This window comes from Triticum dicoccoides, chromosome 6B (genome assembly GCF_002162155.2).
Source record: "Triticum dicoccoides isolate Atlit2015 ecotype Zavitan chromosome 6B, WEW_v2.0, whole genome shotgun sequence".
Classification (NCBI taxonomy): domain Eukaryota; kingdom Viridiplantae; phylum Streptophyta; class Magnoliopsida; order Poales; family Poaceae; genus Triticum; species Triticum dicoccoides.
In genome coordinates, this window is record NC_041391.1 from 717,277,772 (window position 1) to 717,293,127 (window position 15,356).

At 44.4% G+C, this 15,356-nt stretch overlaps 1 protein-coding gene and 1 pseudogene across 1 annotated transcript; both read right to left on the minus strand.

Annotated features, from left to right (window-relative positions):
* Positions 1 to 7,373, minus strand: part of LOC119322014 — an 18,465-nt pseudogene extending 11,092 nt beyond the window's left edge.
* A 2,158-nt stretch (positions 7,374 to 9,531) lies between these two features.
* Positions 9,532 to 14,343, minus strand: LOC119321654 (disease resistance protein RGA5-like). Its single transcript, XM_037595242.1, has 3 exons — positions 13,472 to 14,343; positions 9,782 to 10,077; positions 9,532 to 9,599 (listed from the first exon to the last, which is right to left on the minus strand). The coding sequence occupies exons 1-3, from the start codon at positions 13,960 to 13,962 to the stop codon at positions 9,532 to 9,534; spliced, it is 855 nt and encodes a 284-aa protein (XP_037451139.1). The 5' UTR covers positions 13,963 to 14,343.
* Positions 14,344 to 15,356: the final 1,013 nt, after the last annotated feature.

The window sequence follows — 15,356 nt, forward strand, 5'->3', positions numbered from 1 at the left end:
GTCGCCGCCCCCGCGCGTCACGCCCCGGCCCGTCGTTGCCCCCGGCCGTCGCCTCGCCGTCGCCATCGCCCCGCTGTGAGCTCTCCCCCTCTAACCCCTCTCCCTCGCCCGCGGCGGCCACCATGGGCGCCGCCCCTCCCCGAGCCCATACACACACACAAGCATGATGAACACACACACACACGTATATATGTATGAATGCATGTATATATTAGTATATACGTATTTTGTATGTTTAATTAGTTTAGATTTTTTAGATTATTGTTTTTTCACTAGAATATATGTATGAATGCATGTTAGATGGATATAATTAGTGCTTAATCAGTTAGAAATTAGTGTTATATAGAAATGTTAGAAATTAGTGTTATATAGAAATGTTAGAAATTTTAGTGTTATTTAGATTATTTAGATTAGCATAATTAGTGTTATATAGAAATGTTAGAAATTTTAGTTATCAAAATCCAATCATTAAAAAAATGTTACCTTTTGCGGGCATATAGCTAGTATTTGTTCTCGACGATGCCCATCCCGCATCCTCGCCGTCGACCCGTCCGCGACGACGTCCAGCTGACCCATGTCCGGGACTGGGCTCCGCCGGGCTGGCATTGGGAGGTGCTGCTTGGAGGGGCGCGCCGCTTGATGAGGAACCCGGCCGCGGGTCCCGTCGTCGACCCTGATTTCGTTTGGTGGCGTTCGCGTGGGCCAGTTTGGGTGCGGAGGGACCCGGCCCCGCCGGAGGTGGTACGTCGCCGTGTCAGGGAGGAGGACGAGCACGTCCATCGCTACATGGTTGCGTTAGAGGGCGGCAGGTTCTCCAATACATGGCGGTATCTTCGGGGATCTCACGTCAGCTATGATCCTGTGAGGGTTCCTTCTCTTTGGGTGTCCACCGCCCGCGCCGGAGGAACCGCGAGTGTCCTAGATTCTTCTGTAGTATTCGATCTTTATTAGCTAATAGCCAGTGATGTACTATTCAATATTATATATTATTCGAGATGATGTATTCGAGATTATATCTATTATTCTGGATGATGTATTTGAGATTATATCTATTATTCGAGACGATGTTATTTGAATACTAAATTGTTTTATATTTCTTTTGGATTAGTTAAACAAAAGCTATGGCAGACAATACCGACAGAGAGGGAGAACAGACCACGTTCGATATGATACGCGGGCTAGATGATAATCAGAATGAAGAAGATTATGACGGCTCCGAATTTCTAAACAACACCGGAGAGGGTGATATGATATTCGATCGCGACGACGAAATTGATGAAGTCATGAACTATGACGATGACGAAGAACATGTTGATCCTGAAACAACAAACACCGGCGAGGTATATATATTTATATAAGCAGGCATCTGGTGATCATCACATGTTTTAAATGACTTGAAGATATATTAATGAATCGATCTTTGTTCTTTCAGCCATCCGGATCGAGCAAATCTTCAGGCAAAATGACGAAACGAGGCCCGAACAAAAAGTTGAAGCCGGGCGTAAAGTACAATATCGAGGCATGCGGCCCTACTGGCAAACCATTAGCGCCTAAGCAGATTGCGGACAAGTTTGTTCGTCAGTGCGGAGTTCTTGTGAAGGACCAACTCCCGATCAAACTTCAAGAATGGAGAGCGCCAGCAAAGCCACGTCCAGATGTTACTTTTGTCGACAAGAATCAAAAAGATCTGCTTTGGGATACTCTTATGGAACATTTCACCCTACCAGATCATTTCACAGAAGCAGATGTGCAGAAAGTCAAAGAGGCTGCTCTTAGGATGATGGCGACTGCATTCAAGAACTACAAGAATCGTGAATGGAACAAGTACGTCGCGGGAGGAAGGAAGACTCCAGTATTCAAGGGAACACTGGAGAACCAACATGATCATTGGGATGATTTCGTGAAATTCAAGGATTCGGAATTAGCTAAGGAACGGTCGAGAATAAACAAGAAGAATGCCGAAAAAAAGTATAAGTTCCATAAGCTGGGGCCAGGTGGCTATGCGGTGGCAATGCCTAAGTGGGATAAGTCTGAGAAAGAGATGGAGGATGCAGGTGTCACTCCGGCTACTAAGAGCTGGCCCCCAGGGTCAGGACTTGGTTCTATGCGCATGGGGGGGAGTTGGACCGGGAGACAGGCAATGTTTCGACGAGGGCAAGTCTGAAGGGAGCCGACGATGCGATACTTGTTGCAATAGAAGAGGCACGAACGGGGGTGTTCCAGCCCAACAGAGAGAACGACGAGCTTACGCGTGCCCTGGGAAATCCTGAACACCCGTGAAGAACACGAGGCAAGGGCGCTATGCCGTGGTATGAGGGGTTTTCAGACTGGAACAACGACTACAGAACCCGTGCGAGAAAGAAGATTGCGGAGGAGAAGAAGAGGAAGATGGAGGAGGAGCAGAGGAAGCGGGACTATGAACGCCTTCAAGGCCTAGAAGCAAGTCAAGCGGAATTGGCGGTCAAATTCCAGCGGCAGCAGGAGCAGATCGACTCACTTACCCATCAAAGGGGGTCTCAGCAGCTGCAGTAGCTAGCGGATGATCCAGCATTGGATAGCACCGGCCCATCCATGCCGAGAAGCAGCGTGGGTTCCGTCCCGGACGACGCAATGCTGGGTAGATACCACGTGGATGACATCACGGAGAACACTAACTGCGAGCTACACGTCAAAATGAAGAACATATCCATGAAGGTGGCAGACGGCTGTGCTTTCACAAATCCCCCCGAGGCAACCTTCCATTGCAACTCGATTCCAGCGGGCTATGCTCGTGTCTTGGTTGATGAGGTGGTGGACCCACCATATTCGGGGCTACAGCTTGACATTGCTGGAGGTGACGGCGAGCGCTTTCTCGGAGAGGCCAAACATCGTATCATCCTATGGAAAAAGGATTGCATCATCTTTCCAAGGCCACCGACACCGCGTCAGCCGAGTCCTCGTCGAAGTCCACCACCGAGTCAGCAGACTCCCGCTCCTCCAAGTCCACCAAGTCCGGCAAAGTGTCAGGCCACTCCTCCTCCTCCAAGTCCGGCAAAGTGTCAGGACAATCCTCCTCCTCCAAGTCCGCCACAGCGTCAGACGTCCACTCCTCCTCCAAGTCCGGCACAACCACAGGCCACTCCTCCTTGTCCAACTCAGTCTCGTCAGCCGTCTCCGCCGCCTCAGCAATCACAGAAGAGACACCCCGCAGCTATGGTGCGTAGCGGTACGAGTCGAGGTAGTACAGGAAGTACAGGCGGAGGCAAGCGATATAAATATGGTCCAAGCCTCAAGCCTCTTCCGCAGAGGTCTTATGACAGGTCCGAGGAGGAAATCACAGCCATATCAAAGGCCGAGGTGGAAGCCCATTTTGCACCGAAACCGCCACCGCCGCCAAGGGAGAAAGTGCCTGAGGAAACGATTGACCACTTCATTCGTATGGCTCAACCACCAGCTCCCAAGCCTGTTGACATAGACTATGAGCGCCACATCAGGAAGTTAAATCGAGCACGTCTACAAAGGAAGGCGAGCACGTCTACATCAGGATCGAGCAAACAAGAAGCAGCTGCCAAAAAATGCGGGAAAACCATTCCCCAGCTGGGAGAACAGGCGGCGCAATCGATCCCCTCGCTTGTTGTGCCAACAACAGGTGACAGTACGCGCGCCCAATATTATTGTGGGCAAACAGTGCATGTTCCCGAGGTGGGCAATGTGGTAATAACGGAGGAGCATATAATGCAGGCTGAAGTTCTCAACATCACTGTTGGACAACTCCTCGAGATCGAGCCCATGCCTTTGCTTAGAGAGGATGAAGTAAAACAGAAATATGTCCGGGGCCAACCTTTGGTCGCGCCAGACAAGGTCAAGAACCTCCCAACGAGAATGTATGAATTGCATCAATGGTACATGAATATTACCAAGATTTCAGATCGATTGTCCCTCATGGTGAATGTCAAGCAGGACCATTACTACCATGAGAAAGCTGGGTCCGTTGAGTATTCAGAACTGTTTCAGTTATACAATCAAGACGCACTCGACAAATCTATCGTCAGTTGCTATTGTCTGTAAGTGATTTCTTTCTATAATTTAAGTCTTAAGCTAGCTGTAGTGATCCTTTTGAGATCAATCATTACCTGTAATTATCCTCACTCTATATTCTTTTCTGTGGTATTATGTAGGATGAAGATATATGAAATGAGAAAAGGTGGACGCTTTGGCATTGGGTACATTGACCCAAACACCGTTAATGAATACACATGGAAGATAAATAAACGTCTTGCAAAGGAAGTAGAGGACAACATGCTAGAGTTCTTGAGCGCCTCAAATACAATCAAGATATACTACTTCCTTACAACTTCCAGTGAGTCACAATGTCTTGTACTACAAATTCTCTGTTTTTGCCTACTAGCTAGCTACATGTTTTTGCTTACATATGTCCGTTTAATTAATACATGCAAACGTGTGTGCATGCAAATTTCACTGGGTATTGTGTATCATTAAAGTTGACGCCGGAACAATTGAAGTATTGGACTCACTAATCTCAGAAAAAACTGACTATAACATCTTGTATGGGATAGTCAACAGGTAATTTCAATCATTATTAACTATATATCTCGGCCTATTTAGTTCGTCATTTCATGATATGAACTATTTAATAACCCCTTTATTCATTTTCTTTGTCGGCGGGCAGGGCTTGGGCAAGGTACATCAGCGTCACGCCCGGCGAATGAAAAAAAAAGCTTAAAAGGTTTCGACCTAAGGTAAGTAATTAAGTAGTACTAGCTAGCTAGCTAGCTGCCATCTCTTTAATTATCATGCTTGATTAATTATTATCTAATCAAATTCCATTCTCGTAAAGGCCGTGAAGCAGGCGCAGGGGACTGATCATTGTGCATTCTGCGTTTGCGAGAACATTCGCATGATGGCATCCGAAAGGAGCAGATCTCAAAGACAGGAATTGGTACGCTTGTCAGAACACTATTCACAATTTTTACACCATTATCGATATCTAGTCACACAACTAATACACATGCATATTGATCTCCTTCTTAACAGTTCAATGAGGTGCGGGAGAAGCTCATAGAAAGGGAGCGCATAGAAGCACTTCAAGAGGAAATAGCGAGATTTTTGCTCGACCAGGTTATTAATCCGAATGGAGAATTCTATTACCCGCTACCGCCCCCATGAAAACCACTTTCAATTGTCATCCTGCTCCGAAGGCACCAATTAGGCTAATGCCACTGGCTAAGAAGGCAACATTCATATGTAGGAGAAATTGTATATAGCTGTACATGTGTGTATGTGTGAATTAATTAATATGGTGGTTTAATTTGTGAGGCATTGATGTGATATATATATGCATGATTGGTTCTACTAGAAATTCTATATATATATATATATATATATATATATATATATATATATATATATAACGTGTACAATGTGTAGTATCGTAAAATACCAGCAAACGAAAAAGAAATAAAATGGAAACACAAAATTAAATGAAAAAGAAATCATAAAACTAAAAAAACCCCAAACCTTATAGTACCGGTTGGTCTTACCAACCGGTACTAAAGGGCTCCAGGTCCCCGGAGCTGGCTCGTGCCACGTGGTTGCCCTTTAGCACCGGTTCGTGCTGAACCGGTACTAAAGGGGGGGGGGGCCTTTAGTGACCACAAATTAGTGCCGGTTATGTAACCGGCACTATAGGGCCTTACGAACCGGTGCTAATGCCCGGTTCTGCACTAGTGAATGTAAATATGACATACTAGATTATGTGTACACATGCGCTATTCTAAGCCCAAGCATTGAAAGGCTAATATGTGGCCCTTTTTTCTGTGGGTAAGGCCCTGGTAGAAGGCATAGAAAATGGCGTTGTCTAGACGTGCCCAAGTTATTACACATCTAAGTGACTTAATCAAGTATAAAAAGAAAAAGAAAAGGGAAAATAAAATGCCGACAAGAATCTCCTTGCAAGGTCAATGCATAGGACTTTTATGTGCAATACTTATGGCATATCTAGACGTGCTTTAGCAAAACTGATAGAAAATTTACCCTTGTACTAAAGTAGCGACAAGTAATATGAAACAGCGTGAGTAGTAAAAATTGGTATAATATGTGTAATAATTTTTCGAACTACATATTTTCACTAAGTCACAAGTATACTATATTGTTTCAAAATTACTATATTTTGAACACAATTATACTACAATTGGTACATTGTTTTACTAGGTTGTGGAATATAAGCTATTCACACTCAGCCACACAATTTGTATACTACATGTTAGTTCATAATATGAGGGTATTTTTTCTATATAAACATAGGGGCACAATGTATTTTTATATACATGGAGCACAAAATATCTTATTTTTCCCTCTAGTGGAAACAATATGCACGCACGCACATAAACAACAACAAAACTATTTTTATGATAAGTTTATTGTCAAATTTTCATGTGAAACATGAATAACTAAAATTATACATCAAAGCACAATGAGTAGATAAACACATGCAGTTATTGTACCTTTTGTCTGCTAGGAAATCTTTGATCTTGTTGATGAGTTGTTCTATGCACCCTGCTTCGGTGCCAGGATAGCTTATACCGGTAATTTCACTAAGGATAGTTCTGAGGATTTTCATCAAGTCTGGATTTCGTGACACCGATATGAAAGCTCGATACTGGAATTCCCCTTTGAGGTCTTGATACACTTGGTTTGCAAGAGTTGTCTTCCCCATTCCTCCAAATCCAACAATGGAGACTATCTTCAGTTGTTGTTGCCTTGGCACCTGTCCATTTTCTTCGCCTAATAGCTCGATTATCTCGGCTTTGGTTTCATCAATTCCAACGAGTTTTGATGCATGCTCGAATCTAGCAATAATTCTAGGGTCTACAATTTCATTTTTGGTGCTAGAGAAGGTTTGACGACCCTTGTACCTTGCATTCCTGTCACCCATCTCTATGATCTGTTTCTTTAGATCCTGAATCTCCTTGCCAATCCGACGGCGAGCCTTCATCTTTCCCAACTTTTCTAGTGAGGTTTTGATCTTCTCAATGAAGTCATCAGGCTTTTCGTCTTTGCCACCGACGCTTTGCATGAAGTCGTCAATGGCATCCTCCATATCATAGGAGAGCTCCCGCACCTCATTCATCCAAAATTTATCTTGTACATCTGGATCCTCCTCCTCGGACATCTTGAGGAGAAAAGCCTCCATGGCAGCGAGCTCACGAGCGATGGACTTGATATCCTTGCGCACTCCCTTGAACCGCTTGTACTCGTCACCAAGCAGAGCTGCCAGCTTTTCCAGGACGGGCTTCAGGACCCCTGTCGCCACACTCACGAGAGCCGCCTCCATGGGTTGCAGGACGTGCTAGCTCGGTTAATTTTGTGTGGCTGGAGCGTAGATGTGATAATTAGAAACAGTAATATTGCAAACGATTAATAATCCAAGTGTTAAGTTCATCAAACAAGAAATACACAGACCCCGTGATGGTATCGTCATGCTAGACAAGAGGAGAATGAAGCACTGCACGGGAGGTGGATGGGGTCATAGTTACCGGGATCTGTACGTCGATCGATCAGACGCGTCAGGCAGGTGCAGCAGCGAGGCTTGTGCAGTGGCAGAAAAGCATGGAGCAAGCAGAGGATCGAAATATCTGTGTTGTTGGGTTTATTCGCCGTGTTTGCTGCAAATCCTGATATACCTCCTTGTCGCTGTGACATTGTGGCTACCATGCACTTGCTGGGGGCTGATGGTTTTTACAAATTTTTAATTTTTCTCCCCTTTTCGCTTGTCTTACCGATGTCAGCACAAAACTAAACTGTGAAATCTTGGGCAGCTCAATAAGATTCTCATACATGCACAGACCAGGGAAGGGCATGGTTCTTCACAAGCTTTCCATAGAGGCCGGGGATGTTCCACAGATTTGCAAAAAAAAGCAAAATGATTGTCGTCCAAGTTAAATGGCTAAAGATACATCATCGACGTACAAAACGTAGAAAATTTGTAGAACAAAACGTAAACAAATGTACAAAAATTGTAGTATTACAATAGAACAAAAACAATGCTCACGCAACACACTACATAGGTACACAGTTCCACTTCAGAGTTAAGATATGCATACAACAAGGAAACTATGTGGATGCCGAGTTTCTGGACCATGATGGGAAGAAGTTCGTGCGCAACTTAAGGGTGGCGCGGTTGGGATGGTTGTCGCTTGCACAGCTAATTGCAGCCTCCGCTTTGTCATATGCTTCTCGGGTGACGGACCCACGGGTGAATTCGTTGAAGCAAACACGGAGCTCCTGCAGAGAAGGGAGGTTCTCCAAGCCCAAGCTATCATGGAGAGATGGGAGGATTGCCAAACCCAAGCTAAATACATCCTCAACGTAACAATCAAATTGAAGGGTATGGACCTTGGGCATAGCTCCTGGTGCGAATATATTTCCCCCCGTGGGAAGTATCCACAACTGACAGTCCCGCAGGCACTGGAAAGTATCAGCACAGACCACCGGCCATTGTTTCCTTCTTTCATCCCAGATGTTTTTGTAGCACCTCAGCCGGAGGGATTGCAAAGAAGGAAAGGAACCAAGTATGTCAAGATCCTCCTGCCGCAGGTGATCCAGCTACATGTCTATGATGGACAGCTCCCGAAGATTTGACGGGCTGATCCACAACGGTAGATAGGAGAAGGATCCGTATGATGAACCAAATCTACGGAGGTTGCGAGGTGGGGATGTCCAGCCTTCCCCAAAGAAATCGAAAGATACACAACCAAGAAAGCCGCCTCTCACAATTAAGCTCTGCAAATTCTCCAGGGGACATAGAGACTCCAAAAGCCAACCCTTCAAGCTCTCGTCAGGCATAGATTGGAAAGAGATACCAAGAACCCTTAGTTTGGTCAAATGCCTTAGCTCTTTGGCAACATGCGAAGACTTAGACAAACTGATCACTGACAACTCTTGCAGGCACTCCAGTTCCCTAACCACACCTGGCCTGAATTTGATTTTGGAGCGACTGCCAACTCTTAAGCATATCAGATTTTTTAGCTGCCCAATTTGGATCGCCAATAAGAACTCACTGGAGTATGTATCTCCCGACGCAAGATATCTCAACTAGCATAAACTCCCAAGATGATTAAGTATTGTATTGGATTTCGAGGACTGCTCCATAAAATAGCAGTCCTGCAAATCCAATACACGTAAATGAGGGAAAGAAGATAGGAGCAGCATTGTGTCAACACAGTTCCCTGAGGACACAGTAAGTGACCGCATGTGGGACAATATCAATCTCTCCTGAGGCATCTCAACATCCTGGAGTTGCAGAAATAACCTGCGGACCTTGCTTGTTATCGCAGCTGATTTGCCCTTCTTACCATGCAATACAGTACAAAAGTTTTCTTCAATAGAAATGGAGCTGATAAATTCCGGAACCAAGTCATGCACATGGCAAGCCGTTGTCCTGCCATAACTATAGGAGTCCACCGCTTGGATCAAGCCTCTGTTTATGAGCTCGGTGAGGTAGCTCTCACCAAGCTCAAATAAGTACTCATCCTATACACCATTAAGAAAACCTTCACATATCCACCTCCATATCAATCTGTCTCCTTGAATAATGTAGTCTTCAGGAAATATACTCAGATACAGCAAGCAAGTTTTTAGGTGGATAGGTAGATGGCGATAGCTAGGGGCCAATATATTTCTCATCGTCTTCACATCAGGACTATTGTCAAGTCCCGAACCGATAGAATCACACAACTTGTTCCACTCCCTTTTCTTCCCTTTTCCCGACTGGCCAATAAACCAGCAATGGTGATGATAGCCAATGGCACACCGCCACATTTCTTTAGGAGAGTTTCAGATACTTCGACCAAATCATCTGGACAGTCATTATTAACACCAAAAATTCTTCCAAAGAATAATATTTTGGATGTCTCATCAGGGAGGGGTTTAAGCTCATAGGCGCCACCAACTTTACGTGCAACGTCGCGATCACGGGTTGTTGTGATTACTCTATTCTCATAATGATTATCAGCTAGAGCACATAGGATCACTTCCCAATGTTTTATGTCCCATATATCATCTATGACAATAAGATACCTGCCCATATTGTAACACAAGATTTTACACATTAGTAAATAGTGCTAAACTGAAATGTGGAAAACCATACTAAACATTGCAAGTAGATTCCTAAATTTGGAGCAGAATAATTCATGCATTAGTATTACTAATAATTCATGCATTAGTAATACTAGTAAACTTATATGACATCAATTTAAGTACAACTCTTCCCCCGTTTCAAACAATAAGGTCTAGCTTTGTAATGAGTCAAACTTCATTAAGTTTTATCAAATTGATACGAAGTGTACCAACAGCTTCAACAACTAGTTACTTTCGTTGAATCCTCTATGAATTTTTGTTTATAATATACTTGTTTGCTATTATAGAATATTGCCATAAACTATTCCAAACTTAAAAGGTTGACTTACGACAAAGGTAATACATTTTGTAGTTTAAAATGAAGCGTGACCATGTTGAAGTTTACATTTAGGTCTTGCATAAAAGGATTTATATATATGGGGTATGGGCTATGGCACACCCCGTATGTGTCGTCCATAACAACAAAGTGTACCTAAATACGTGTTACACATAAATAGTAGATATTACTCTAGAAAAACATAAATAGTAGATCTGTGTTACTCCCTCCAATCCCATAGAAGGGCGCTAAATTTCTCGCCTGTTTTCCACCCAATCAGGGCGCCAAGAGGGATGTGTCCCTAAACTGACAGAACCACCCCTCCATCCCAACTGCCGTCATGTCTCCCTTAACAAAAGAGAAGACATAGTGGTTCAGTTCGCTGCAGCAGCAATGGGGACGGGTTGTAGAAGTTGTGTGAACATTTTTAAAATATTACGGACATTTTTGTGAATGGTATCAATATATTTGTCAAAGTTGGATGATTTTTTTTACACTCCACAGGCAGTTTTTTAACGTGCGATGACCATTTTAAAAACTATGTAGATTTATTTTGAAATATGTGTATTTAATTTTTTTAAAATATAAACAAAACTAAAAAGAAAAATCTAACAAAGGTAACGAACTAATGTTGCTGTGCCTGCCCACTTGGCGCTCCACTAAGACGAGGCGTAAACCGCGGTTTACAAAATTTACGTTTCTCCCAAGCAAGGGAGGGGGTCAGGTTTCAGGCTCGAACACATGCAACTTCTCTTGCCGCCCCCTAAAAATTAGTGGACTAAACCGCGGAGCAAATGTTAGTGGAGTAATTGTACTCCAAATTTTGGTTGTTTCTAGCCGTTCTTGTAAATTAACGAAGTAAAAAAGCAAATTCAGATATGTTGAACACAAATTCAATTCAAACAAATATACTAACCAAAATTCAACACCCATTTATGAAATTTCACATTGTCATCAACGAACAAAAACTCTACTAAATTAACCGAATCTAAAACTTACTAAAATCTAGTCATATCTTCAGCGACCGATTTCCACCCTGCTCGAGGAAGCCTATTGATAATGGGGTCAGGCCATGTGCAGTCATCGTCGTTGCCAAAGATTTTTGTAAATTCGGTCCTGAAGCAGTCATCGTTTCCGCCTCCGTTCTCTCCTCCGCTTCCGTTGCCTCTGTTTCCGCCATTGTCTTCATCGTTGCTTGACAACACGATGACCCCCCTCCCCCGCTGCTAGCTGCTCATACAGGCGGCGATCCGCCTCCACCTGCTCTGGGTAGTGGCGGCGAAGCCCCGCCATGTATGCCTCATCGGAGACCTCCTCCGCCAACCTTTCCCTCGCCTCTTGGTCCTTCCTTCTGTCTAGTGTGGAGACGACCCGCGGGTCGGCGACATCTTGCCACAACAATTCACCAAACTCAAAGTTTCGGTGGCCATCGGCGCCGTGCAGCCAAACAACCAAATGTCGTATTCCTGGTCGGCCTGCTTGGCAGATTGGGAGGATCTGAGCCAAAGCGTCGTGTGGGTGTGCTGGTTGGTGATCTCGGCCACCCACTCTCCCATCCCACTGCTGCATGCAAATGTACGACCTCTGTGGCGGCGGTGGTGCGGGGAGATCGGGGAAGCCGGAGAGCCAGCTACGGTAAGCGTATGGGGCGCCGATCAAGGAAGCGTCGTGGCAGGATTGGGAGGTGGATGCACCGACGCTACGCTCGTGGCGGTGCAATCTGAGTTGTGAATAGGCTGCAGGGGAGCGGCGGCCGTGGGATCCGGCCATGATGGCGCGGGTGCGGGAGCGTTGCGGGGGTCACCGGTGAGGGATAGGGTGGGGAAGGAGGCAGAGAGGCGTGTTGTGTTTTACTCCGTGGCCAAGCAGATGAGTAAGTTTAAGCGTTCGGCTTGGCGTGGAGTGAAGTATTTACTCCATTATAGGATTTACACTCTCGGTTAGATCATAGTTAGAGTAGTCAAACTGAATTTTTACTCTTTTGACCGATTTTAGGGTGTCCGCTAGAGATGATCTTAGGTACACCACTTCGTCCCCGAGGAAGATGTATCTCCCTGATTTAATCCAATCAATAGACATAGATCACGTAAGATCCCTTTAAGTGTAGCAATATTCGGGGGTGGAGCGGGCGACGGGCGTGCTCGTGGCAGTTCCTGTGCGAGGAGAACCACGTGTCGGCGTCCAATACACGGTCACTTGCCCATTTTGTCATCCAATACACGGTCGATCAGAGGGAATGTAAATATGCCATACTAGATTATGTCTACACATGCACTATTCTAAGCCCAAGCATTGAAAGGCTAATATGTGGCCCTTTTTTTGCGGGTAAGGCCCTGGTAGAAGGCATAGAAAACGGGGGTGTCTAGACGTGCCCAAGTTGTTGCATATCTAAGTGGCTTAATCAAGTAGAAAAAAGAAAAAGAAAAAGAAAAGGGAAAAAAATAAAATGCTGACAAGAATCTCCTTGCAAGGTCAATGCATATGACTTAAATGTGCAATATTTATGTAACATCTAGACGTGCTTTAGTAAAACTGAAGAAAATTTACCCTTGTACTAAAGCAGCGACAAGTAATATGAAACAAAGGGAGTAGTAAAAATTCGTACAATATGTGTAGTAATTTTCTGAACTACATATTTTCACTAAGTCACCAGTATACTATATTGTTTCAAAATTACTACATTTTGAACACAATTATACTACAATTGGTACATTGTTTTACTGGGTTGAGGAATATAAGCCATTCACGCTCAGCCACACAATTTGTATACTACATGGTAGTTCATAATATGTGGGTATTTTTCCTATATAAACATAGGGGCACAATGTATTTCTATATACATGAAGCTCAGAATATCTTATTTTTTCCTCTAGTTGAAACGATATGCACGTACGCACATAAACAACAACATAATTAATTTTATGATAAGTTTACTTGTCAAGTTTTCATGTGAAACATGAAGAACTAAAATTATACATCAAAGCACAACGAGTAGATAAACACATGCAGTTATTGTACCTTTTGTCTGCTAGGAAATCTTTGATCTTGTCGATGAGTTGTTCTATGCACCCTGCTTCGGTGCCAGGATAGCTTATACCGGTAATTTCACTAAGGATAGTTCTGAGGATTTTCATCAATTCTGGATTTTGTGACACCGATATGAAAGCTCGATGCTGAAATTCCCCTTTGAGGTCTTGATACACTTGGTTTGCAAGAGTTGTCTTCCCCATTCCTCCAAATCCAACAATGGAGACTATCTTCAGTTGTTGTTGCCTTGGCACTTGTCCATTTTCTTTGCCTAATAGCTTGATTATCTCGGCTTTGGTTTCATCAATTCCAACGAGTTTTGATGCATGCTCGAATCTAGCAAGAATTCTAGGGTCTACAATTTCACTTTTGGTGCTAGAGAAGGTTTGACGACCCTTGTACCTTGCATTCCTGTCACCCACCTGTATGATCTGTTTCTTTAGATCCTGAATCTCCTTGCCAATCCGACGGCGAGCCTTCATCTTCCCCAACTTTTCTAGTTAGTTTTTGATCTTCTCAATGAAGTCATCAGGCTTTTCGTCTTTGTCACCGACGCTTTGCATGAAGTCGTCAATGGCATCCTCCATATCATAGGAGAGCTCCCGCACCTCATTCATCCAAAATTTATCTTGTACATCTGGATCCTCCTCCTCGGACATCTTGAGGAGAAAAGCCTCCATGGCAGCGAGCTCACGAGCGATGGACTTGATATCCTTGCGCACTCCCTTGAACCGCTTGTACTCGTCACCAAGCAGAGCTGCCAGTTTCTCCAGGACGGGCTTCAGGACCCCGGTCGCCACACTCACGAGAGCCGCCTCCATGGGTTGCAGGACGTGCTAGCTCGGTTAATTTTGTGTGGCTGGAGCGTAGATGTGATAATTAGAAACAGTAATATTGCAAACGATTAATAATCCAAGTGTTTAAGTTCATCAAACAAGAACTACACAGACCCCATGTCGGTATCGCCTTGCTAGACAAGAGGAGAAAGAAGCACTGCACGGGAGGTGGAAAAGCATGGTGCAAGGAGCAAGGAGCAAGGAGAGGATCGAAATATCTGTGTTGTGTGAGTTTATTAGCCAGCAAAACGCGTACCTAACGTGAGCTGCACTTGACTTGACTTGTTTTCCTGACCACACACGTACGTGGGCTGTGGCTGATGGTAATCCTATCGGAATGCCAATCTTGTGTAGCCTCTCGTCGATGTGCACAAAACGAGTAGAATAGTCTCCAGAGTAGAATAGAGAATGGAGAAAACTCTCAAGATTTTGATTATTGCCGGTAGAATAGTCTCCAGAGTAGTACAAACGCAGGAACTATTCCAGCGTCCATAACTATCACGATTATTCAGCAACCAGTCAGCGCAGAAGATGTAGAAATGCAGAAACCTTTTTGAACATCAACCTGGATGATCTAGAGAGGGAAATCCACAGCATTTCACTATATTACTGTGAAACGAGCCGATAATTAAAAAGTTGTACAAACGTACGTAGGTCTTGTTAGAATAAATTCGAGGCATACCGTCGATCTACCGAGGACCAAGCAATCACATCAGCACGACACCGAGATTTGTTAACGAGGTTCACCATCATGGCTACATTTCTGGGGCTTGACTACGGGCGCTCCTCCCCGTGACACCGTCACAATACCGCACCCCGGCCGCCCGGGCGTCGGCACACGCCGCCGGCTCCCCCGCGTGCCCGTTCTATTATGTTGGCATAGGTTACATCGTGTGTCTACTCCAGATATATATGAGAGGCCTAGGATACAGGTGTCCTATTAGGACACAACTCCTACCCTGTCTACACACAGTCCAAAACCAAGTCCAAATGTAACCTAACTTGTACAATAATATTCGACACAACTCTAACAAACTCCA

Excerpts from the sequence above, each read along its gene's own strand:
- LOC119321654 (XM_037595242.1), bottom strand. The coding sequence starts at position 13,962 with ATGAAGGCTCGCCGTCGGATTGGCAAGGAGATTCAGGATCTAAAGAAA. Across the intron at positions 10,078-13,471 it reads GATTTCCTAGCAGACAAAAG|GTATCTTATTGTCATAGATG; the intron begins GTACAATAACTG and ends CAATATGGGCAG. Across the intron at positions 9,600-9,781 it reads GGCTATCATCACCATTGCTG|ACTACATTATTCAAGGAGAC; the intron begins GTTTATTGGCCA and ends TATTTCCTGAAG.